This window comes from Lonchura striata, chromosome 15 (genome assembly GCF_046129695.1).
Source record: "Lonchura striata isolate bLonStr1 chromosome 15, bLonStr1.mat, whole genome shotgun sequence".
NCBI lineage: Eukaryota > Metazoa > Chordata > Aves > Passeriformes > Estrildidae > Lonchura > Lonchura striata.
In genome coordinates, this window is record NC_134617.1 from 8354124 (window position 1) to 8381330 (window position 27207).

General features: G+C 40.1%; 1 protein-coding gene across 1 annotated transcript in view; it reads right to left on the bottom strand.

The window, feature by feature from the left end:
• Positions 1-16761, bottom strand: part of SPOCK1 (SPARC (osteonectin), cwcv and kazal like domains proteoglycan 1) — a 417544-nt gene extending 400783 nt beyond the window's left edge. The window contains exons 1-2 of the mRNA XM_031506078.2: positions 16479-16761; positions 15950-16117 (exon numbers count right to left, since the gene is read on the bottom strand). Coding sequence (XP_031361938.1) covers positions 15950-16117 — 168 coding nt within the window. The 5' untranslated portion in view covers positions 16479-16761. The remainder of the gene's footprint in view (positions 1-15949; positions 16118-16478) is intronic.
• Positions 16762-27207: the final 10446 nt, after the last annotated feature.

Consider the following 27207-nt stretch of genomic DNA (forward strand, 5'->3'; position numbering starts at 1 on the left):
TTAATTTTTTCTTTTAACTCAAGCTTTTTTACCCTCAGAATCTCAGCTATAGGGACATGAGTGCTTCACGCTGCCAGAACATCTCAAAGTGCTAGTGGATCCTTTCCACAGAGATCTCGAGCACATTAGGATTCTCTTCCAGAGCAGTCATGCTGCTTGCTGCAGACCCACAGAAATCCCAGTGCTCTCTAGCAATAAAATTGCCACAAGTGCCAAATGACTGAGTGGCCTCTCCCACTTCTGCGCAGCCCTACCCTGGCCAGTTATCAACGCTCTCGCAGGTACCAATCCAGGAGCCTTGCCAGTGGTACAGGGATAAAAGCAGGGTCTGTGGATACTGGATATTTGGATATTCTTTTTAACTCCGGCTGGTAGTTTGTCATTTCATTTGTTAAGTGAGGTTGGACGTGACTTTTACTTTGGCATTTTCCTATTGTTTTTATTATCCAAATTACAGTGACAGCTCCTACTGCTTCACTTTTGGGAATTTGTCATGAAATTGTGAAGCATGATCCAAGGTCTATTTCTGAAAAACAGACTTATTTTTCTCATATACAGTAGGGTAAAAACAAGACTGTAGAGATTAAAAATCTCTATATGTTGCTTTGCTTTTCAGAAAGTGGAAGCTGAAAACAAAAATAAAACCATTTATGTAACAGAACTGATGAGGCTGAAATGAAGGAGCTATTCCCACGGCATTCTAGCATTTGCTATTTGTGTACTGTGAAAGCAAAAGATAAAAGAACTGCTCTTAACTAAGCACAGAAGTGAAATCAGTGTCAGATTTACAAGGAGTGATGAACTGGAAGACATGGAGGGAAGGCTGGGTAGTTGCTGTATTCTGTGCAGGAATACAAAAGAAGTTACCAACCATCTCCTGCCTCTGTGTAGAGTCCAAGCAAAAAGGATTTGCAGTGCTCAGGAAGGTAAGCAGGCAAAGGCTGAGCACTGCTGCTGACATATGGAAAGGAGGTGGGAGGAGAAAGAGCTGCATGATCACAGCAGGGTGCAAATCTTCCATGGTTTGATTTAACACTGCACTTGTTAGCAAGTTCAGAAAGGCAGCAGTGCCCCCAAATCAGGAATTCACTCTATAAACAGTGCTTTGGACAAAAGTGAGCATCAGCTTGCATTCTGCCTTTCCCCAGAAAGAAACGCTCCATAGGCAGCAAATGAAAATTTGCTTTATGAAATTCCTTTTTGTTTTCCCTCCTGTCACTCCTCCCAGTTGTTAACAATATGCTGTTTACTCCCTGTCGTTGGATTCCCCTGGTTTTCTCTAGCACCATACCAAGCACACTTTTCATGTTGTGCTGCTGAGCAGTCACATAATGATCTTTTTCAAAACAAAACTCAAGTCTCCTGCTCTCTGTACATTCCTGAGCTACATCCCCCATGCTTTCTCAAACCATCCACAGCCACTCAACACACAGCCCTAACTGCTGGTGGCACTTGGAGAGGGGATTAGGTGACCTTTAATTTCTTCCTCAGCTTTTTGCACAGTCATGTTAGTGCAAGTTACAGTCTGAGCTGGGAGGAACAATTCCCAACCCAGCAGGTAGCTGTAAGCCCTGTCATTAGGGAGAACACCATGTAATTCTTCAGCTCCTGAAGGCAGCTGGAGTTTTGAGCAGCACAGCTGCACTCACTTCAGACCCTGGGTGATAAATATGGCATTTTGTCTATTCCACACTTTCAGAAATTAAGAAGCATCTTCTGAAGCCATGAACATGCAACTAAAAGCCATGGACGAGGTTTTCAGCAATCACTATGAGGAAAAGCATCTTAAAAATCTACTGAAAGCTTCCAAAACAAGGGAGAAAGAGGAACTCTACTGGGCAAAGTTCCTACAACTCATGGGCCTGTTACCTCAAGTGGTTGTAATAAACTAATAGTTTCTGGGAATTCTTGATGAAGGAACCATTTCTGACTAAAATTTCAAACAGTTTGGGCTTAATTCTGCTATAAATTATATTGCTTTTGTAGCTCTTGTAACTGAATACTAAGATGGTTGTGACTGTTTTGGTAATCCCTAAAGTGAAAATATTCCACTAACTTAGAAAAGGCTATTTCTGAACCTGAACTGGTTTTATGGGACCCGCAGAAGGAAAGAAAGTCCCAAGAAAAGTCCAACCCTGTGCAAGTGCTCTTCTTTCAATAAACTGAGCTGATGTGTGTCAGCAGTCTGAGCAAACTATTCTTAACAAGAGCAACACACTGAGAAGGCAGAGAGATTTTCAACACAAAAAGACCCCATACTGACATAGATGCTTTAATTCAGTTCTACTACTGACCACATCAATTTGAGACAAAGATTAATTACTTGTATTATAAAATTTATACTAGTCAGCAGTCCTTGCAAAGATGACAGGCCCCAGTGAACTCTCAGTTTTTGCACAATCAACTACAGGCAAACACTATGTTCTGTGAACTATTTACTGTGAGGAGATACAGGGAGTTCACAAAAGAAAAAGAAAACACAGCTCACAATATATTTAAATTTACAGTTCAGCATCTGGAGAAAAATAGGAGCTATCAAATATCATTTCATTGGCTATTACAGATATTCTCCAAAATATTACATACATAGAGGGAATGGCACTACCGTTCTCACAGAAATATTTTTTGTCTGCATCCATAGAGTCTGCAGGGAGAAAGAGTGATATAGTTTCCCAGAGGAAGAGACTATCCAGTTCATTGTGACTTGAAGGTAAATACAGGTCATCTCACAGAGATAAATATCTCAACATGGATTCATTTATCTTTTTTCAAGAAAAGATAAAAGCAAAAAAGAAAATGTGATCTCGACTAGATTGGATGGCTGCAATAATCCATTCAGCTCCTTTGGGATGGAGAACACCACATTTCTACTTTATCAATGAAAAACAGATTGAGCTTATTTTTCTCTTCTGCAACCTTCTCCTTGCTCCTACCTCTCCTTAAAAATCAAATATTTCTAAGTTTTGAATTTGGAAGATGGAATCACACAACTAATCAAACAGCCTTTCCATACAGAATCTCATCATTTTGAACATTACCTCATACATATCTCAGTGATTGTGCCTGCCGGGCTACCAGTGCCTTCTAAAAAGATTACATGGACCAAAAGAAACCACTTTGTTTTGCCCTCTGGCTTTCTAAGTTAAACAAGTGTCATGGTGAAATGCTGACAAAATCCTCTCATGTTTTCCAGCTTTGAAAAATTGCAGCACCATGTTAATGTTGGAAACACACAAGTGAAATATATATCCAGGGTTTTTTGATTTGTTTTGTTGGGGCTGTTTTTTGATTAAGCAAGCTACAGTACAATAGTTACTGAAATTTGAGCACAGAACAACTAAATTGTTCCCTGCTGTGCAGATATAGGACAGGGGAATGGGGAGATCTTAGCGACATTTTGCTGTACCTCCCCTATACGTAAATTCATACATAACAGATTTCAGGTTTGCAGAACACTAAAGGTTGAAATTATCCTTTTGAAGCACAAGACATAAGCATCCAGGAGATATTTCGTAAGTTTAAATGTTTTCTGTGCCTTATGTATATCCTACACTCTGAATTACACCAGCTGTTAGAAATTATCTTCCTACTTTACTCCTGCACCACTGTATTGGAGCATCATCTAAGGGAACAAACTTCTTCCCAAATAAGCTTGCAACAGCACATGATCACTCAATGGATGTTTTGTTTTAAACCAAGCTTTTGCCATCTGTTCCTCTGCTAATTATGAATGCTACAAATATCCACAACTACATTGCAAGGGAAAAAAGTGATTAAAGTGCATATATTCCTTCTGCCATGCATCTTTGTTGTTTATCTCAAATGAAAAGCAACACCACTCCCCACACAAGTCCCACAGTAGGAAGACCACAGAAGGGCAGATGTTTGAGCTCCTCATCTGGCAATTGGCCATTGGTGATTACTCAGAGTCCAAAATGTATTGTGCACACTCAGCAAGACAAGCTTAAAATCGTGCAGAATCACACACATATCTGAAGGGGGGCTTGCCAGCAGCTTTGCTCACAAGATCTCTTTCTTGACCAGGTCAGGGTCACCCATGATGCTGCCCAGCAGGTAAATAATTTTCAGCTGCATCCTTCCTAAATCCCTTCCTGTTCTCTTCTCCCTCTACTCCTAAGATCATCATCAACCTGTCATCTGGAATTCCTTGTAATGAAGTGACACATGGTTTTCCTTATCTACCTTTTTCCCATTCTCTCTGTGTTTATAGATTCATTACCTGCTATACATGCAGACGTGTTATGTTCTCATTTCCTCTTTCTGCCAGGTATTTTCCATGAGGAGAAATCACTGGGCATTAGTAAAGATTGTTCCAGACACGGTTTCTCACCTAATGGACCATGTCTCCATTTCAGTCATGACTCCTCTCTCTGGATCCACTAAATCATCCAGCATTCATTTGCCACTGACATAGATTGTATGTTTGAGGCTTTGAGATTTTTTTTTTTTTTTTTTTTATTAGGGGGCCTTTGGTTTGGTTTAATTTCTTTTTTAAGTTTTATTTTATTTCCTTGCATCTATAGAAAGAACTGAAGAAAATACATTTATTCCATCATTGCTGTTTCAGTAACTCCTAATTTCAGGGAGCTTCAGCTTTAAAATCAGCCATGCCTTAAGGATCTTATGGCATCTTATTTTATATCCACATCTCTCCTTAGCGAGTTCAGATTTTATAGACAACTTTGTGTCATTCTGGAGGGAACACATCAACAGCACCATCCCTGATATATCAGTAATGGGTTTGCAATTATGGCGGCAGGTTTCAAAATTGCTTCCTATTTGCAGCTTCTTTTTTTGCTAATGGAAACTGCAGCACATGCCACATCTGTCTGTATTTGTACATTGCCCTGCTGTAATAGAATATTGCTCGTTCTTGATTACACAGGGACATAGTCTGCCATTAAAGTGTGGATGCAGTATCTCAACAGAACTGATGCTAAGGTTGTGCAGTTACTTAAAAACATACTGATAGCAAAATATGGCCCATAAGAAGTTGTCTGGATTTCTTTTTCCTTTACATACTGAGATAGGACTATTTGTGATGCCATATGTTACTTTACAAGGGGAAGTTTCAATATATTTTATCACGGTTCTAAAATTGTTTATGGTAGCTTTTTGTGAATGCTCAAAATTGTTGATCTATATCCATTAAAGTTCCTTGTACTCATGTTCAGTCTTCTTTTCTCTTTTACAGGCAGTGCACATGGATAGGAAAGGCTTGCTCACAATCTCCAACAGCACTATCCCCAGGGGAAAAGGATTACATTTCATCTCAGGTTATAAGTTCATTACAAGTCACAAAACCTTTGCTCTGCTAAGCTTTTTATCTTATTAAGATAAGAAACATGCATAAGAAAGAAAGCACTTCATCAGAAGAGACAAGGCTTTATAAAAAGGAGACTAAACGTAAAAACAGACATTTGTGTCACACAAAGATCCTCATTTCACTCCATCTTGCCTCATATTCCAATGAAAATAAACCCTTAAGTGTCTTGTTATATCCAACTTAACTTTGTTACATAAGCATGAAGAGACTAATAAATCTGTGGTCACTGATCTGAATCACTATATCCTTCCTTATGAGCAAATATATCTGGTTTACCAGCTTCCTTCATGCTGCATAACTGCAGTTCTACACATAACTGACAGTATGCAGTATTTTAGCAGTTTATATTTATTCTAATTAAATGTGGCACAATTTCCTTTTGAATGCTGCTGTCCTGAGTGAACCATAATGTAGAGATTCATGGTTATGCTTAAGGAATACTGCAGACAATTCTATATTTAAACCACTAATTATCATATGTTTGTAGATATCCCTGCTGAATGCAGCACTCTGGTGTACTTTTATTAAAGCAGGGGTTTTTTTTAAGACAAGTATTAAAAAGATCAGTAGATGTAAAAGACCTGAGCCTCACGAGTTTCGCAAGGTGTAGTTTAATATAAAAATAAATACAGGAAATACACTCTGCCTAATACCTCTGCTTTAACAGGAAATACCTAGTCCCCTCCAATATGCTATTCACCTAGCATTAAATAAATAATAAATAACATTTAGCTAGTATAAAAGATTGCTTACCCTGACTTTACTTAAAAAAAAAAAAACAAAACAAACCAACAGAATTTATCCCTTATATACCTTGAGTGAAGTTAATGTTATCAAACAAGAAATGAATCTGGGCCAATAAACACTGCTGTCAGATAGTGGCACATATATCCACACAGACCTGTTAAGCTTTGTCTTTCTGTATTCCAGCACAGTTCATTGCTCCGCAGAAGAGCACTGTCCTGGGACTTGCACGACATAAATTTTGTTGTTATATCTGGCATTAGCTTGATGGATAACTCTGAACACGCTTTATCCTCTGCTTTCACATCTGTCTAATCTAGAATACATCCTCATCATGTCAGAAAAGTGTTTTCCCACGTTGTGGGGGATTCCAGAAAAAGCTTCAGGATTTTCAAGCGAGAGGAAGAATCCTCGTTCACGCTGCGCAGCCCAGACCCCTGAGCAGCTCCAGCCCCGGGCAGCCCTGGACAGCTCTGGGCAGGCCATGGCTGAGCACCCGAGCAGCTTCAGCCCCAGGAACACTCCAATGGACACTCCCATGGACACTCCCATGGACACTCCCATGGACACTCCCATGGACGCTCCCATGGACACTCCAATGAACACTCCCACAGACGCTCCCATGGACACTCAGCAAACCCTGCAAGAGCCAGAGCTGCACTGGAGCTCCCATGGACGCTCCCACGGACACTCCAATGGACACTCCCATGGACACTCCCACAGACACTCAGAAAACCCTGCAAGAGCCAGAGCTGCAATCTGCTCCAGCAGCAGAGCGGCCACTGGCGCATGTACACGGAGAGGACTGACAGAGTCCACTCTTGTTACTCGCCAAGAAATGCCACGGAATTTGGAATTCTCTCAAACTGATTTTTATAAATATTTACCAGTTGCAATCAAATTCTACCAAGAACTTCAACATCCCTAGTGCACAGAGAAACACTATTCTAAAAGTGATGTTTTCTACTCCCTTGAAGAAACAATTTAGATTAATTTCTTCTTAATCCTACAAGTATAATTTTCAGCTTCTCTCCCATTCTCCAAAATTTAAGCATCCCCCCACTGAGTTCCAGTAACTGCAGCTTCTTTTACCTTATTACCTCAATGTTTTGTCCAGGTTCAAGTTCTCTAACTTGAAAAGAAAGCTAGAAAGGCCAATACACAAACACCAGAAGACACTGCTGGAATAAACTTCTGAATGGACAACTGAGTGCAAGGAAGGAAGGATGAAGACAGATCTCCAAGCTAAAAACCACACAAAATTTATGCTGGGCAATTTCAAATTAAATTCTGTACACAGCTGAATTTCCTGATTAGACAATTTCAAAGCAACCTGCAGAGACAGGCAAGTATCACTTACCTCTATCAATCCCCGTGTTAGTCAGAACTCAACTCTAAGCCGTGATATATTAAAGCCTTTTTCAAAAACTAATCTGAAAATAGCTACTCTGACAGTAAATTTTAATAAAGTATTTTTCTATCTACCTGGGAGAAAGCAATCAGTGAAGTAAATTTATGACACAAAGTTCATTAAGAGGACAGCTAAGATCAGAGAATTAATTGATGTCCCTGTGTACCTATTTAATGAGAATGATTTTGTGTTACCCAGGATTACAAGCCAAATCACAGAAGTGACAGATAAAGACCAATCTAGTCCCTGCCAAAGCCACTACTGAGTAGCTTAGCAATTTATCTGTAAACTGAATTTTGAATCATATCTTAGCCTTGAAAGTCATTAGACATTAGCTGTTCAGTCCAAACGTGTAATTCAATTTTAGCTGCCAACCTGCTACAGCAAATCCCCCAATGATAACGGCTGGAGTTATCTGGCTGATGACAGACTGCTTACTCAGAGTTAGGACGTGGTACCTCCACAGCAACATATGCCTTTCTAAAGCTGGAAGAGTTAAGTGGTGGAAGTACAGAAAATCACACCAGAGGCAGCAGCATCACCTTAATTTTACTCTCTGTCAATTCTGCTTTCTTGATTTGGTTAAATCTATAAAATGTGTACTTTGTAGAATACAGATGTTTGATTTTCAGATAGTTTGAGTCTTCCAGGGACTTTGAGGGAGCTTCTTTTATTTATGCTGTCAGACACCTGATCTTTCAGGCTTTCCAATTCCACAATATCTCCAAAAGGCAAAGAGAACTGTTTAATCCAACTGGTCTGTGATGTACTGTGATTTTTTTGTCTAAGAGAACAGGAAGATAAGCAATACAAGAAACAAACTCCAACCTCACTAAAGTCAATGACAATTGAGCCATCAGTTTCAACATAACCGAGACTTCACTACAGTTCCTTTGGACAAATTTCAGTTTTGGTTACGTAAGGAAAGGAATAATCAGTCCATGCATAAGCAGATGTTTTCTGTAAGAAATAGGTTTTCATACTCCAGATGTAATATTTGAATGCCACTTTCCTCATGAAGTCCTACTTCTTGTAAAAGCAGCTCAGCTGCTCCACCCCAAATTCAGACAGGCTTGCATTTTATCTTCAAAACACACACACAATAATGACACACTGAGTGGAATTACATATCTGTAGCCTCATGGTTAAAACTGTAACTATAAAGCAAATAGTTAAAATTTCTGAGAAACCCCACCCCCCAAAAAAAGAGATCATAATCTCCCTGATGGTCAAAACAGGGTATCATAAGTAAGTTTTAACAACTTTTGGCCCTCAAGAATAATGGACCTGTTTTCTGGACCCTAACCTTAGACAACTTACCTAAAATAAAAGTAGTATCATTTATCCACAGATACCTGAGCTTGATAGCAGCTCTTAACACTAACCAACACCGAACTCAGCCTCTCATAATGACTTTCAATCCACCCATTTTATATTACACTGACATATGGCTCACTTGTGTGGAATTTTTTCCTTTTTTCCTTTTGTGAATTTCTCAGGAATCTAACAAAATTACAATTTAATTTTGGATTTAAGCAAGCCCCTATGGAAAAGAAATCCACTGGGGGCAGGAGGGGGGAGGAGGACAGGTCAGGGGCAAGCAGTAGAATACAAGAATGGTTACTCTAAAAATGCATTAAACATGTTGGAGAAAATGTTAAATCTACAGAATTTCATGGTAAGGATATGATTTGTGACTGCAGTCTGCAGAACTCTTCTGTCAGTGAGGAAATTATTAAAGTTATAATTTAAAATGTAATACAGAAACTAACACCCTAGTTTTGTACTGACCTACTTAACTTTAGAGTCTTATGTAATTCCTAGGGAAGCTGGATAAGTGTCAGTTAATTAGAAAAAGCTGGCTCTTACCTTCCTTAAGTTAATTATTCTGACATAAATGCCATTATTTTTCCCCTTGTCCACTGCAAAAGGGAAGTGTCAAGTTTGAGCAGGGTTTTTAGAAAGCATATCTCCTATCCTGTGTTGTAAGAAGCTGATTATGCATTACACTTGCACAGATTCAGTTTCATGTTTTCCTATTCTTTTAAATTTCATGCAAGTACATCTTAGCGGTACTTTTCACTCACATTTATATTCCAGCCTTGTCCCCCTGTTGAGTAAGAATTGCTCTAAGAGACAACCCTATGCTAGGAGTGCCTGGGTAGACTTATAAATCACATTTCAACTCTGTTGTACTGCAGAGCCACTGGAATACACACACACAGAGTCTTCACCTTCAATTAAATCTCAAGGTGGGCTTGGAATGACACTCTCCTGGGAAGCCAGCCTGAGGTGCCTGTGTCCTGTCACAACCCAGCCACTTGGTACATCCATTACCCAGCCAGCAGATATTCTCCAAGTGTACTGTAACCTTCCTTACGATTAAATTCACTACAAATAATTAGCAGGATCTGAATGGTTTCTCCAGGAATGTATGAACTGAATGTATTAAGAACTGCTTCACAAAAAAAACTGTGTTCATATTTGAGGTAAAAAAAGAAAAAAGAGACATTCTATTAATAAATTATTGGCAGAAAAATACTTAATTCTTGCTGTAGACCTAAATATAATATTAGAAAAAAAAAAAAAAAAAGAAAATGTGGTATCAAATCCCTGGTAGTGAGACCCATTGAAGGCAGGTGCCTACCACGAAAGGGACACCAGAAAGAACCCAGTCTACAGAAATGACCTCTTACCTCAAAAATTTCACCAAAGCAGGGGATATTTGGATGTCACAGATCAGGTTCCACCACACTGTATGGATAGGGAGCAAGACAACATCCAACAAGGGGTTTGAAATCCCATGGACACATAATCTAAAAACCCAAGGCTTTTAGAATTCCCAAATCCAGGTTCTTTTATTGCTCTTCATTACATCATAATCTTTTTTGTAAAAATACAATCTACATGTTTAAAATTAAGTGCTCATTTAGATAACTTTTAAAAACATAACTTTGGGTGGATAATAACCTTATCCCTAAATGTATCAGTGAGATTATTTTTGTCACCAATAATCTATTGATTTATCTCACCTTGACACAATGCTGGATTTGGTGTCCTATTCTCAATAAGCATTCTGAAGAAAATCCACCCCTTTGTAATGTTTTGTTTGAGTAAATTAATATATTATATTATATTATTTTACAATAGGGTCTTTCCTCCTTTGATGCTGGAACGCCTTTGGATCACCAACTTCATAAAAATCTTTCATTAATTTTACTGATCAGAAGCACTCACAATATTTATAATTAAGTGGTCCCTTCTATACATTGTACATTTTCTACTTCTTCAATAGAAGCAGAAATCTTTCATTTTCTGCATTCCTACAGTATCTTTTCTCTCCTCAGAGTAGCAATACTTTTGCAACTTAGAATAACTCTGCACATCAATGAAAGTACACAGGTTTTCCTTCTCATCTATTTCAAGCTGAGCTGCCAGGACCCAGAATAAATTTGTGTTAGCTCTCAATTCCATGACCTTCCACTTTGTACTTTTAAATTTCATTTCATTTCTATTACCTGAGTTCCCAAGGTCTTCCAATTCTGCCTGCTTGATATTCCAACCCTTCTCAGTACTGGTCATGTTTTCCAACTCCCTGCTATCAAGTTTCACTACCACGCTTCTAATTTGGGGCTAAAAAATCAGAGAAAGGTAAGAGCCAACAAGGGGAAATGCAGTGAAGAAGCGTGAAGAGCCAGCCCAAATGACAAAAATCAGTGGCAAAACTGGAACAATGCAAATCCCCCAGTTCATAATCCTCTATTTGTTTTGTCACCAACACTGCACTTCTGATCATGTGTGAGGAGGAATCTGCAGGCTCAGAAAGGTGATGTACATTAATAGCTGACAAAATTGTCCCTTCAGTGGTTTGTGTTAGAAGTCTAGTATCTATCTAATCTATTGATAACCATCCTCAGCATGAATAGTTATGTGCAACTATTTATCCCCAGTAAGTCTGAGCAATGTATATACACAGATGATGACATTTTATGCCTTGCTTCTTAGGCTTGCACAGTCAGTCTCAAAGCATCTCCAGGCATAAAATGCATGGAGGTTTAACATGATAGCCTGAACTGAAACTCTGTAAGCAATAAAATTTAGAGAAACAGCTTAGTTAATGTTCAGAATGTGGTCTGGCAGCCTGCCATGCATAAACATGCACTGAAACCAGAGTTCATGCCAAGATTCTTAGCTTTCAACTTCATAGAAATTTTTTGTGTGGTTTATACTAGATCCTCTTAGTGCATTTAACCTTTTTCTTCCTTTTTGCAGTTTAATCCATGGCTAGTTGAATTTACTACCTTTTTATATATAAGCATTGATAATGTAATAGACATAAGTCCAAGCAGAAGCAATAGAATTAGTCTGTTCGTATAATTTTGACTAAAAACAGATCTAACACTAAAATGACATTTCTTCTGTGCCAAGCCTCTATGAGCACAATGAGATGCTAGAGTGTGACCTGTTACAACAACATGTATGCTTATTCCCATAACAATAAATGCTTCCTAAGGCTCATAAGAATTCACATTCAGCTACCAAATCTATTCTGAAGCCCCTCTCAAGCCAAGGGATCCCTCTCCACAGGTTTGATCAAAGATCAAGGTCTTCATATTTGGTTTTCCTGGTATCAGAAGGTCTAATTTAACTTCTATAATTCTGATGTCTGCTTTTCCAAGCCTCAGATCTGCACAAGGGAAATAGCTGGAGGTCCTCCCTAGCGAGTGCATCTTGCTTACTTTTTTCTTTTTCCAGTAATAATTACATTGATTTACTTCTTATTTTTTAGAAACTTACTAGTCAGTTACTTAAGTATGTACCAAGCCACATTCAATATATGGATTAGGTGAATAATAAATTCCATATTACCACAGATTCTGAGCCCTGTCTTTTCTTATTTACAGCCTCAACATATAGTTGTGAGGAAGAAAAATACTATTATCCCCAGCTATAGAATGAAACATAAGGTACAGCTAAGATTTTGTCATGTATCACACAAAGTCCATGGCAGAGGAGGAAAAAGGGGTGAAAGACTGGAATAACAGGTTCAGATTGCACTGAAAACTTATTAATACCACAGACATTACACTGTTATTGATGCTGGGCACATGTAAAATATATGTTTCACAACAGATTGGTCACACTGGTCTTACTATTTATTTACAGCTGATTTTTTTTTTTTTTAATGGAGAACTTAACCAACAAATTGTGTTCAAATCACATGAAAAGATTGTGTTGTAAACTGTTATTTTAGACACATCTCTTTAAGCCTTTGGAAAATGACGACACATTTCACACTATTGAATTCAGTCACACTTAAAAACTTAACGTGATTCTGTGGCTGTAATGCAAATTTCAAATGAGGTGTACTTCTGCGCCCTCTTTTCACAGAAAAGTAGTGACTGCTGAGACAATAAATCCAACTACCATGCTGCCTTTGCCCAAAAGAAGTATGGATCACACTAAAAAAAAAAAAAAAAAACAAACAAAATTTAAAAAAAATCAATCAAAATTAGGCCATATTGGCCCACAGTTCAATCAAGCTGACCAACTAATTGATTTTGAAAAGAGTAACTGAAAAAGTTGAGAAATGCCTAATTTAAAATTTTATATTCAATTGCAATCTGGGTAAACAACCCTCCCAGTACTGCAACATTATGACAGATTTATATGCACATCTGTATGTGCAGATGTTTGTGCTGATGCACATCAAGTGGCCGCACCTCCTCAGAGCTTTGAGCCTCAAACCTCAGCTCCACACCTTCAGTGTTTTCCCCCACTGTACAGAAGGGTACAGTCATGCAAATATTTGTGCAAACATGTTTATATAACATGACATAAATCTCAGAGAGCAGCAAAGGGTAATTGTGCTAATTACTGCAACCTTTCCTCTGCTGGTTTATGAGGTACAAGGCTGTAACTGCAGTGTCAGATCCAAAAAAGTTTAACTGCAACACCACTTCTGCACGCCAGCCTCCTGTGCAAAGCCTACACTGAGAATCTTAGGTAGACAGCATATCTATAAAATTAGTTTATTAGTTTGGCAATGAGGGGAAGAGGGAAGGTAATTTTCCTAGAAATCAACACTTATCCACGAAATGCTGGTCTAGCCCATCCACAGCCAGTAATACTCTTATGATGCGTTGCATCAAGCAGCCTTTTAAGAAATGTTTTAACAAATATTTTGAGAATCTATCCCCAGCAGCACAGCCATGAAGTAAGGACCAGATTTCTTCTAACCACATCTCTGCATGCAAGAAGTGTGCTGTCACTGCTAGAACTGTTGTGCTGGCAGCAGCTCTACCTATGCATGTCTTCATCTGTGGGCACAGAACCTCTCACGGATGATTATGATCCAGTAAATCAATCTCATTGAAGACAAGTAATTATGAGCTTAATTATATATGTAAGCTTTTTATATTTTCTTTTTGGAAAAGGCTTAGTAGGAGATGATTATTAGTCTCTGTTAATTTGCTCCATAAAAGGTTTCATGAATAATTATATGCAAAATGCTAGTTTTGAAGTAATTCAATAGAACTTAAGATGGCCAGATAGATACCTAAGCTTTGCATGAACTTTATATTATTTGCTTTTGCTTGGTAGACCACTGCTCAAGGCTGGTTTTACTTTTCCATAGAATGAATCTTCTAACACGTAAGGGTTTTGAGGCTTTATGGGATTTTTTAGCATTTTCATAAGGTCTAAAAAAGCATTCTTAGCCATGAAATCTTAAAATATGAGAGGTATTCTTCATGAATATTTTCCATAAGAAGAGGAATAGTTTCCTTGGACTTGTGAGACTGTATATTGGAAAAAGGGACAAGAAGTTGCAAGGACTCCAGTTTTAAAGAAGAAAGAAAGAGGAAAGCAGAAAACATAAAAATTACATAAATTTAAATAAAATCTTTAACCCTTGTGATTAACATGAGGCCTCCATTTGGAAGGAGACTGTTGAAAGATTGCTTGCAACAAATCTGTCTCCAGTTAGAAGTGTTTTCAGATTAATGTGCCAATTTCATTCCATTTACCATTTTCAAACGCTGCTCAATTCTCACATCAAGTGGGATGTAGAAATTAACAAGTGAAATCACCAACCCCTGTTCCCCGGAAGACTAAACCAGATATTTACAAAGATTCCCTTAAAGTCCGGTAAATCTAAGAATCCATGTTGACTGTGGAATCCCCTTTTCTGTATGAGAACTCAGCAGTCCCAGCAGGAGGATGTGATCGGTGACTGCACGTGAGGACACACTCCAGGACAGCTGTTAATTGATGCCATTGCTAAGGCCACACTTTGTTATGCTCAGATTCCGAGCAGCATTTCTCACACAGAGATGACCAAAACTCCAGAAAAACACAGGGAGAATAAGCTAAGCAGGGACACACCACATTTAACTGCAATACTTTGACTTCCCCTTTGCAAAGTCAGATCAATTTTAGGATCACAGACAAATGCAGACCATAAAAGTTTGACTTGCTAATATCCTATAAAAGACCAATACTTTGAAATAAACAGATTCTTACAGAAGGGTACTACCAGAACTGCTAGCCAGCTCTAGTCTTCTCTTTCCTAGAGCCTCACTGTGGCCACGGTGCAGAAATTCCAGAAAATAAAGAACATTTAACCTCACTGTGCTCACAGTCAACACAAACAGTAAGGCTTCTATACAGTCTTGGGCAGACTGAAGCAGGGTTTTCTGTATGCTCCAAAAAAGCTTCCTCAGTGTACAGAGAGCAGAAGTAAAAGGAACTACTTAAATATTACTTCTATTTAAAAAAAAAAGTTGCATTTCTCTTTCTCATGTCATTGACTTAGCACTCTATTGTATTCAAAGTAGGGGAAGTCTAGAATTAATCTTAAGCTTAAGAAATGAATTTGTTTTATACAGATAACACATCATAACACATCTTGAAAATATCCTTTTTTTCCAGCCTGCAAGAAAAAAAAAACAAAAAACAAAAAAAACAAAAACAAAAGAGCCAAAGCACTGCTTCCTCCAACACTACACCAGCCTCAAAGAATTGAAAATAAAATCCTTTTCACAAAAACTGCAGGCACAGAAAGCATCGCTGTTTACCACCTTGTGGCTTGAACTGGTAAGTATTCCTCCTTACACATACACCATTCCATCATTTTTCAGTTAAGCAGCCTCTTAAGCAGCAAGCATTGAAACTTCACTCAAAGTTCTTCCCCAGAGGAAGATCGAAGACCGTAAGAACAGCAAGACTGACACGGAGCCCAGGCTGTCCCAATCGATGGGGTAAATCAAGAATGCCAGGACGGTCTGTCCAGCTCCCAGACAGCTCCGAGCATCCTTTGCACAGGCAGCAACCGGGTGCCCAAGCTGCATTTCTCTTCTACCCACAGCTCCTGGCAGCCAGCAGCCCCTGGAAGGATGCTACGGTCAACGGAACAAGGAACGTGCGCTAAAGGGAGAAGTACTTACATCCCGGAATTTGTTCCAGTACTTGTCTTTATCGTACTGCGAAACGGTGCTCAGCCATTTGTCGTTGTCCAGGAAATTGCCATGGTTGCTGTTACTCGTGATGATTTCGGGATGCCGGCTCTCCACTTGCAGGAAGCACCAGGCAGCGATCACCAGCACCCCCGACATCTGCAACGAGAGGAGCGGGGCGAGGAGCGGCGGGGGCCGGCAGGGCAGCGGGGCTGCTCGGGCACCCAACTTTTCAGGGGACCCGAGTCGGGGCCACTCGCCCGTCACGGCCCTCGCCAACTTCTGCCCGCGGAGCTGCAGGCTGCGCCGAGCCCAGCCACCCCCGGCCAGCCCGGCGGGGCGGGGAGCAGCACCGGTATCCACAATAATAATAACAGCAATAAAAGCAAAACGGGCCGCCGGCCTGGCGGGGAGCAGCCAGGGGACAGCAGCGCTGCAGAACCGCAGCCAAGCCCCCCGCGGGCGCAGCCAGCGCTGGCGCCGCGAAGTTTGGCAGGCAGGGCGGAGGGGAAGCTCCTACCTCCGGGCAGTGAGCCGGCGGGCTCCGGCACCGTGCGCGCTCGTCCTCCCGCCGCTGCCGCGCTGCGCTGCGGCTGAGCTGTGCGCGGTGCCGCTGCGCTCTGTGTGCGTGCTGTGGCGGTGCTGCTGCCTGCCTGCCTGCCTGCCTGCCTGCCTGCCTGCTGCCTGTCTGCCTGTCTGTCCGTCCCTCTCCCTGCCGGAGCCCTCGCGAGCCGCTGCCCGTGGCGGTCCCGAGCCCGCCGTGTCCGTGGTGCGGGTGCGCGCGGGCGGCGGGCGCGGCCGCGGTCCGGCGCCCCCTGGCGGGCGCGGGGCGCGCCGCAGCGCGGGGCGGAGCGCGGGCAGGGCCGGGCCGCGGGAGCGCTGAGGCGCGGGCGGCGCGCCGCGGGCACGGCAGAGGCGCCGATTAAACTCCGCAAAGGCGGCTGCCAAGGGCAGGGTGCTGGATTCTGTTCTTTGCTCTGCCCAGAGACAGCACAAGGCGCGATGGCTGTGTATTAAACGCAAGTTTCGCCTGAACATGAGGAAGAACTTGAGGCGGAGGGTGCCCGGAACGGGCTGCCCAGGGAGGGTGTGCAGTGTCGCTGTTGGAGACATTCTAAACTCATCTGGACACGGTCCTGTGTCACCCGCTCCAAGTGACCCTGCCCCGGCATTGCAGCTGGGCTGGGTGATCTCCAGAGATGACTTCCTATGAAAACCATTCCGGGATTCAGGGAAACCTGGGGAGGGTGTCTGTGAGAGGAAAGCTCTAAGCAATGCTGGGAAGGAGCTCTGGGGAATCTTGGGGAGGGTGTCTATGAGGACACCTGGAGAGGAGAGCTCTGAGCGATCCTGAGGAGCTCTGTAGGGAATCTTGGGGAGGGTATCTGTGAGGATACCTGGAGAGTGTCCCCGTGATCATATCTGGGGATGATCTCTTGGGGTAAATCGTCAGTGAAGTCTTCATTACCACTGCGGTCTGAAGAGACATAAAAGTGGCCTTAAAAACATAAAACCCCTGTCAAACACCTGGAGAGGAGAGCTCTAAGCGATCCTGAGGAGCTCTGTAGGGAATCTTGGGGAGGGTATCTGTGAGGATACCTGGAGAGTGTCCCCGTGATCATATCTGGGGATGATCTCTTGGGACAAATCGTCAGTGAAGTCTTCATTACCACTGCGGTCTGAAGAGACATAAAAGTGGCCTTAAAAACATAAAACCCCTGTCAAACACCAGCGTTCATAAGCCCTGGGAAGGGATGACTGTCTTGAGTCAATGGTTTTACGACTGACGGGAGCAGTGACATTTCCAAAGCCCAGAGGTGATCCCGGGTTTGTTGGGGAACGCTCCCTCCCTGGGCCAGCACAGCCCACCCTGTGAGGAGGTTTTGCTCCTGCCCTGGGGAATGACCTCGGACACTGCCCAGGAGGTCAGAAGGCTGCACTGAGAACCAGCTCCTGTTGTTAAAAACAGGGAGGAGCTGCATCGGTCTGGGAACTGGGCTGAAAGGAGGAGACTTTCTCCAGGGATAAAAAGGACAGTTCTCCATTGTCGGTGCAGGAGGTGGGAGGGAGGGGCTGGCTGGTTTCCTACATCAGGGAACTCATCCTCTGATATATCATATGATGCCCAAAAATGAGGACATACACTTTTGATGGTCATTTTAAATACAGCTGTGACTACTGTTCCACGTGATATTTTTCAAATATGGTTCATTAAACTGTCTTGTAAATACTGCCTTTTCTCTCCAAAAAAACTGTCAACAAGGTTAATTCCACATTTCCTGACAGACACATTAGGCATTTCTTTAGTATTACAGAAAAGGACCATGTTTATTTTTTTTTTACTGCTGCATCTGAGCACTGAACACAGGACACAGATCTAGTCCTAAATCTGATTTTAAATACAGCTCCCAAATGTGATGTCACCTCAACAAAATCCTCTGGGATTTAAAAAAAATGGTGAAGTTTTATTAATTTTAACAGCACAGAACAAAGACGTGCACATAAGTGCCCTGCATTGAATCCTCCCCTTGGTGCACATAGAATCTAATGAAAACTGCATGCCTGCAGGAGGGCAAAATATAACCCAATAAAAGCAACAAATAGAAGAAATCCAAACCGAAGCCCTACAGATTTGGATGTAAATCCTTACTTAAAAGCCTTGCTCTGCTTTCCCTTCTACAATGGACTGTACTGTTTTGCTGAAGGTGGCCCAGGGCACGTATTCCTTTCAAATCTCTCTCTGTTGTGCACAGGCCATCCTATAAACTGTTCATTTCTGTGGGAGATAAGGTTTAACTTCCACCAGGCAGGGTCAACACAAGCTTCCTCCCTTCTTACTTAGATTAACGGGGTACTGTTCAGTTTATTCTGTATGGGCCTTTTCTGTAAGGCTTTTAACAATAGAGAATTTGTCTCTTCTGCACAGATATTAAAGATCTTTCACCATTTCAAATCTGATGGATAAGAGATTTCCCCTGTGACCTTACAGAAATCCATGGCCATTCAGCTTTACACAGTTCCATTTGACTCGTGTTTCACCCCAGATACCACTGCATTTCAGCACCACCAGGCACAATCCCTATTACCTGCTAAGTATTTGAGGACTTTTATGCACCATGACAGTTGTGCATAGATGCACTAATTACTTCTTTCTTCATCCCACTGGAGATCCAACCAACTCAATTCTCCCTTGACCAATTCTTCAACTCATGAATTCCTAGGCTTGGCTTGGTAAAAAGCAGCAGAACATTGTTTCCCCCCAAACATGCAGGAGTTCTACCCATTATATATTTATAGGAGCAGTTAGTTCACCCCTGTAAAACACACTTGTGAACCAAGCTCAGTCCTTTGCTGACCTCAGTACTGTTGACTTCACTGAGTATGAAATAGGCTGCTCTGCCTGCCAGTCAAAGACCTGAATGATAAATTACAGAAACATTGTATAGTGAGTAATTACTTTCTTACATGTAGAATTTGTGTCAGAAATGTGTCTTCATTTATTTAATTACTTCATAATCCCATATTCAACACATGGCTAATCTTTCTTGATCCTGTAAAACACAGCCTTCCTGTTTAATCCTGATAGCAATCTCTATCACTCAGCAGCTGCAGCATTTCACCTCCACACTGTTTATCATCCATGACTAGAATTGAAACACCCTTGTCGGCTGGTTTTTATCTTGGGACAGTGCTATAATTGCTTCTAATTCTCATCCAAAAATACAATATTGCAGTTCTCCCTATTGTGGATGACTTAAGTATTTGGTTTTTGGATGCAAACAGCTCCTTTGTTCCAAGTTAGAAGAAATACTGAAGAGGTAAAAACCTTTCTTTTATTTTTTGGGGTTTTTCTCTCTTTTTTTCTTACAGCTGTAGAAAGTGCCACAGTATTGAATTTGGATATTATTTGATAATTCACCTGTATAAATCTTTTTTATTAACAGCCATACCCTGCCAGCTTTCGGGTGCTGCGGCTTGTCCAGGTTTGTTCTGGAAGCAGAACCCTCTGGTGCAGAAAGCATTTCTCACACACAAGAATCAAGGGGCAGATCTGGACTAAGACTAAACTCCCCATGCACAGGGATGAATGTCTTTGTTGTCTTAATAGGACACTTTGGAACTCTGAGTTAACAGACAGAGCCTTCAGCACCAGCCTTGCCAGCAGCAGAAACACAAACCGAGGATGACTGGAAAAGCAAGTCAGGCACTCCTGCTGTCCCTGGAGCTCCCTTCAGCTGGTGTCACAGCAGAGCCCCTAGCCAGGAGCTGTGTACCCAGCAAGGTCAAGTCCATAACAGTAGCACAGAAGCATGGATTTTACTTCCCCCCTTTATATTTAGCAGCAAGATTCACTTTTTCACCACCTTGATTGCTTCCATAGTTCTTGAGGCAGAGCCTTTGTAGTGGCACCTCAAAGCTTCTGTGGACTTTTATTCATGGCTTTCCTCCTTCTCTTGTGAGCCACAATTCCACTAATTTCACTTTTTTTTTTTAAACACTCACTAAGGAAAGGATATTGTTACAGTGACCAATGTTTAAAGTATATTTCTTTACTGTACCAGAGTCCTTCATGACAGGATTAGAAAAATTCAGGTCTTGTAATTTAAACACATTTAAAAATACATCACTACAAAGGTGCATGCAGTGGGATAGACCTTTATTTAACAACCCTTTGTATCTTCCATATACTGTCGTATCCTTTTAATAGACAGGAGTTTTATTTCCTCCTGTGAGTCTCAGAACTGCAGATTCAGCTTTGTTAGCTCTGCCGGGCAATTGTGCAGGAAAAAAATAGTTTAACCTGTGCAATAAGTGATTGCTGGCTTATACAAAGTTCCTGAGACATTTGCTCATTTTACAACAGGTCATAATTCTTCTTTAAAAATACTGCAAATACATGTTCTGATTTGACCTCTTTATTTGCCTCTGCTCCTGGCCTCCACTCCCTGTGACAGCCACGTTTTATTGCAACAGTGCCTGGAATTTTGCAAGAATTTGCTAAATGCTTGCCACCAGAGGTGCTGCAAGTATGTCCCATGGCAGGAGAGTTATGGGTTTCTAGCCGGCAAAGTGTCTCCAGTTACTTTGGTGACATTGCCATTGGTGCAATCTCCCACATTCTCATCCTTCTGAACCACTTAACCCCTTAATGTAATAACTTAAATCACTTAATGTCAGTGATTTCACTGAAAGAGAAAATATCCAATGACCAGTAAAGATTATCATGTTCTGCAATCTATTTGCTAGTGTGTATTAGTTGTGATTACCCAGATTAAAGTGAGTTGAAATACTGGCAAGTCCTTGACAAAGTAAAAGCTGAACACAGTTTATGGTAAAGAGTAACAAAATAGAAACAAAATAATTCAAAATAGAAATTAAATAAAAAATAATTAAATTAAAATTAAATTAAAAAAAATAATAATTAAATTAAAAAAAAATAATTAAATTAAAATTAAATAAAAAATAATTCAAAATAGAAACAAAATAATTCAAAATAAAACAAAATAGAAACAAAATAATTCAAGTAAAAACAAAGCAGTAAAAAAATAATAAATAAAATTATTTATCACAGAAAAAGTGGAAAGTGGTTTTCTACGTAAATCCTTCTCAAGTTGCAAAGCTGTCTTGCCCACATCTGTCTAGAAGTGAGAAGAAAAAAATATATTTAAAATTGAAAAGACTTATGTTCACATAAAATGTATAATCAAATACAATGTTAAACTTAAACTGAAAAATGAGATTGAGGCAGGTATTCACAATGTTTAACTTGTGTCTTCTTAGGCTAATCCTCAATTTCCTCTGTCATAGGGAAAAAGAAACAAGTCTTTCTGAATGATGCCTTAGAGCTGATGTCTGTCCTAGCTGCTGTGGATTGTTTTGTGAAGGATGTTATCAACTCCTGAAAGAGCCTACAAAACCAGAGGCGCACTAGGTGTAAGGAAGGCTTGTGATTGCTGTCCTCAGGACCTGCAGACTAACATTAAAAAAGAACTTAACTGACATGAATCTGTCTTTTTGGGTCACATCAGAATATTAGTCAATTTAAAGACTAAGTATTTAATGGGAAGATAATCCCTGCATATTTGACAAATGGTTTCAATTTTTTATCTTTCTAGTGGGTATGGTGATCATGACAAAAGTAATTTTATAGTATTTCACAAAGTATCTTGTAAAATGGCAACCATATTTTATAGTGGCTTTTATTACTACTGGAACTTTTACTAGGAATTACATCACAAAAATCGGTTAACATAAATATTGCAGTGAAGAGCTTTCACCATTTAATGCCAGAGTTAACTTTGCCAATGCAGCCTTCATTTTCGGATGGAAAAGGTCATTAGAATTAAATTTGTTCTCAGACTTTTTACTTAGCTGGGATGAAACACTGGTATGAAGCTTTGTAGTTCTCTCCAACCTGGAAAATATCATGCCATGATCTGTCACTGTCAAGCTGTCTTACAGGGTTGCCTTAAGCCTTTCTATAATATATGAACAGGAACAGAGATTTGGAGATTAACATGTGGAATATAAAATGGGTTTGTTCAATATTTACCACAGTAAGATCTGTTTTGAACATCTGCCAGGCATCACAGCAGAAAACAATAATAAATAACACCACTTACATTAACAGTCAGCTCTCAGAAATTAAATTTGCATGGAAGATGGAGCATTATTAATGGTAGAACTACATATATTAAATTTGCATTCATGTAAATGTTAAAGAAGACTCACGTATGCTTGTACTTTCTCTTCTCCTCCTTCAGCTTTCTCATATTTCCCCATTTTTACTGCATTTTTTCTTTGATCTTTAACACAACCTTCTACAGCCTTCACATTGTGAGCGCTTTATGGTTCTTTACTATAATTTCTTCCATTTTTCCTTTTATCTTTTTTACTTCACTCTTCCCTTCCCCCTTTTCCCTTGTTCATACGTACTAAAATCCTGACAAAAGCAGCAGCTTTCCTGCAGCTTATGGAGCCAGTGCTGCCTGATGGACAAGGAGTCCCAGAACATCTTGCAGCTCGAGGCCAGGCTTGGCATCAGCCCAGCTGCATATGGTTATCATCAGATTTGAATCTGCTGAGTAATGTGGAAACAACTGGAACTCAGGATTTATTGTACCAAATATTCTGTCTCTAAACCTTCTTTTCATTAATGAAAATAAAATAGAAGTATTGATGTCTATAGATGAGGACAATAAAGATGAGCCACAGCTGAGCCATAATGGTTTGCACACTCATAAACCCTCCTCAGATTTTGTGGCTTCAGTGCTTTCCTGTTGGGGATAATGTGAAGATGTGCTGGAATGAAATACTTTCAGATAATGCAGGGAAACAATTTTCTTTCTGCCTGTCACTACGTTTTAGGTGCAAAGCTTTAACTCTCTAGGGAAGCTGACAATTCTCTTTGCCAATAACTTGGACCCTTATAGAAAGCCAAATGCTGTTTGACACAACCACCAAACTCCTTGAAGCCCAAGTGCTTGAGATGAAGAGTTTGGGAAGGGAGGGAAGAGAGGAACTTGGTGTGGCATTAGCTGGAAGAGGTGAAGGGGTGCAGGTAGGATTGACCTCGGTGTCTGCTGGGAGCCAGGGGAGCTCTAAGGAATTTGAGGATTGTGGAGCTGATGTCCCAGGTGTGGCATGAGGGTTCTGAAAATCTGACTCTCAGAGGCAGCTTCAGGCCTTGGGGTAGGAAAAGAGAAAAAGAGACTGGTCACTTCTCTTACTCTGGAGACCGTTATGTCTGCATAATGGTTAACAACAATTTTCCAATAGAAAAACAATTTTTTTATCTCAAGCAGAGTAAGCACTTTTCTTAAGTATTTTGCCAGCTCAAACTAAATGTGGGAAATTTATTACCATTGCCAGAGGACCTGAAAAATAATGTTTTGAGATTGTTTTTGCTCATCTACAAGTGCAAGGCTGTTGGTTACATATACACACTCCAGAATATTGGACAGAAGTGCAACAGAATGAAGTGTATATGTTTTTCTGAATCCAGTTCATAAAACCAGCCTGTCTTACCTGAGATGAAGTAAAAACTGCAAATTCCAAATATACAGCTGAGATCCCCCTAAAGAAAAAAAATTAATACTATTAGTACAAGCCAGCACTGCATGTTCCTGGCCCATATACTTTTAAAAATGAGAATATTAAATTGTTAAAGAGGCAAAGATAGTGACTCCCCAAGGCTTCATAGAAAAATTTATGAAGATATACACAAAGGTGACTTTAGACATTAAAAACACTAAGAAAAAGTCTGAAGTCTTGCCTCAAATGAAGCATGTGCTATTAAATATTGTCACCTAGGCCAGCAAGAAAGACCTCACTGAGTGAAAGAGCACATTAGAAGATAATCACCAGCACACTGATGCAACATAAAAAGAATTGCCTGTCCTCTGCTGTCCTCTGCAACAGGAGAATTTAACAACAATGTCTAGAAACAAATATATAACGGTTATATTATACTGTCCCCCTCAGCAGCATTCTTGCAAGAAACTACAATTAAATAGGTAATCCTGTGTCTCAGTTTATTTTTCTACATATGTAAATACTGACAAGCTCAATAAGCTGCTTGGTGTATGTGGCTTCAGATTAAGCCATTAATTTGAAATGTGGCTTCAGATTCCTGCCCAGTATTCCTCATCATTCATAATCCAAAGGGTTGCTGGGAGAAAATGTCAAGAGAACAAAGAGCCTGCCCAGACAGACTGGACTTGTTTCCAGACTTCATATTAAAATTTAAAAAAAAAATTAATTAGTTTAATCACTTGCTGATGTTTTATTCAACAGAAGACAGAAAACCTGTTGAATGTTCAAAATCTAAAGCTGCACTCATTAGGGACGCAGAGCTACACAAGAAGATGGAAAGCCAGCACCATGGTTTGGGTCCTAGATGCATCCCACAACTCTCACCCAAGGCTTCCCTGCCTCTGAAATCCAGACAGAAGGACAGAAAGACAGAAGGGCACCCACTGTGACTCTCTTCCTTGGGGATAAATGCAAACACTTGTGCTCCCTGCAAAGTACAAGGACTCTACAAGTCTTGGTTTGTGCTTAATAAATGCACAGTTACAGGGAAGTATATGGAATACAATTCAGCAAAAGCAAAATGTCATTTAAGATCTTATGGGAAAGCACTGAGTAATGAATTGTTCTTAACTGCACAGAAAAAATATAACTCCCTCCCTCTTTAAGTCACAGCATAAAGGTTTACACTGATGAAGACAAATTTTTTTAAAAAAGCCTAACCTCCAGACAAGAACATGGAATGTTTTGGTTAATTTTACCAAAAAAGCCTCTTGGGAAAATAATACATAACTTATATAATCTTTATTCATTTAAACAACTCGCACACTTCCTAAATGCAAAGTACAGATTCTTGGAAGATCCTTTGATTGAAGTTCCTCACATCAGTCCCAGTTGTTTCAGCATAGATACTGGACACTTTAATGAAGACTGAGAGAGCATAAGCAGAAATAATAAGAGATGTCAGTAAATTAACCCTTTGTCTGGATCCTATTGAGGATTATATTTCAGATTTAGTTCCTATTCAATGACGAGTGAGATAATGAATATGAATCAATTCATATTCTCTAGGGCTCAACTTTTAGAGTTTTAAGACAGCTAATAATTCCATGGAAGTGGAGTCATACATATTTATCCCAACCCCTACACCTTCAGTAATCACTTCTTGCACTCTCTCTTGCACTGGTGTAGCAGGGGCTTGGAAGGATAGAGACAGGAAGGACTCTGGCTTAATAAATGCAGGATGGATATAAATAAGCACTGTCTAGCACTAATAGGCTGTACAGAGAACTCCCAAGGGATACATTGCTTGAGACTCTTAAGAAGAGGATGATTAAGGCATTGGTGAATATACTCTGGGGAACTGTCCTGCAGTGGCAGAGAAATGGGCTAGTAGACAAAACAGGTAGTTTCTAGCAACTTCAAGGCATAGAATTCTATCCCCAGCAGCCATTCAGACAACTCCAGAGAGGCAAGGTTATTTCCTATGTACATAAAATTCATGTATGAGAATCACAAACTCCTCTATTCAGCATATAAACGCACACAGTTGTGTAATCTTAATACAGAATATAAATAAACAGTGACAGAGATGCTTAAGATATACACACAAAAACTGACAAGGTATTGCCCTGGATGTGTCGGAATGCAAAATGAGATATGGCTTCTCTGTATTACACCACATTCTGTTTATAAGTTTTTCCATATTCTTCAAGGGTTGAACAATTTTTTGCAATTTATTTACTCTTAGCATTAAAGAGTGCCAACAGTGAATTTGTATCCGATCCTTAATCCAAATGGACTTTCTCAGCAATTAAAATCTGTATTTAAAATGCAGTTTTAATATTGCGACATTCAAAAAGCAACCAAAGGTTTTCTCTGATTTTAAGTAGAAAGAGGAAATAATGTATTATTCAAGCTCCAGAGCTTGCTTAATGCAAGATCAATTTTGTTAAGTGTTGCTTAGCAATGGATTATGAGTGCAGATCCTGAATATTAATGCAGGATGGGCATGGAAACAATTTCTGTGAAAGTGCGCTTTAAAAGGAAAGGATTTTCCTAGTGAACCACAAACAAATAAATAAATACCTCCAGAGTTCCATACACAAAAGGAGGTCACATCTTCTTCACTTCTTGCATCATTTATTGGCTACTAAGCCAAACAGGAGGAACTTTTTGATGATCTTTGTTGTTTTCCAGATAAGTATCTGAAATGCTGCGAGTCTGCTCCCAAACTTTACAGTGGCACAAGATTAAGTCGAAGCAACAGGTTCAAAATCTGGGTCACAGTTTTCATAGTGTATATTTTATATCTGCAATCCAACACATTGAGTTGTTTAATTATTTACATATATGTAGGACTTCTCATGGACAGTGGTGATGTAGGTCTCCCTTATATTCAGAGATCTTTGGCATTTAGCTACTTCTTGTTTTGGTATAAAAGAAAGTTCCCATCACCTCACACAGAAAAATCCTATTTTATCCTGTATTTTATTTTTATATGGTCTGTAGAAGAGAAGACATGGGCCATGCTGTGCTGGGAGAATGATGGGCCACAAAGCCATGCAAGAGTTGCAGCTGAGATGGAAGTTTCATGATGGGTTTGCTTTGAGATTCTTTGTACATACTGTGCCTGCCTCACCCCTCTCAAACAGCCTGCTCTGACAACACTTTCTGACAATGTGCTATGCTCTAAATATAGACCCCTCCATGTTCTA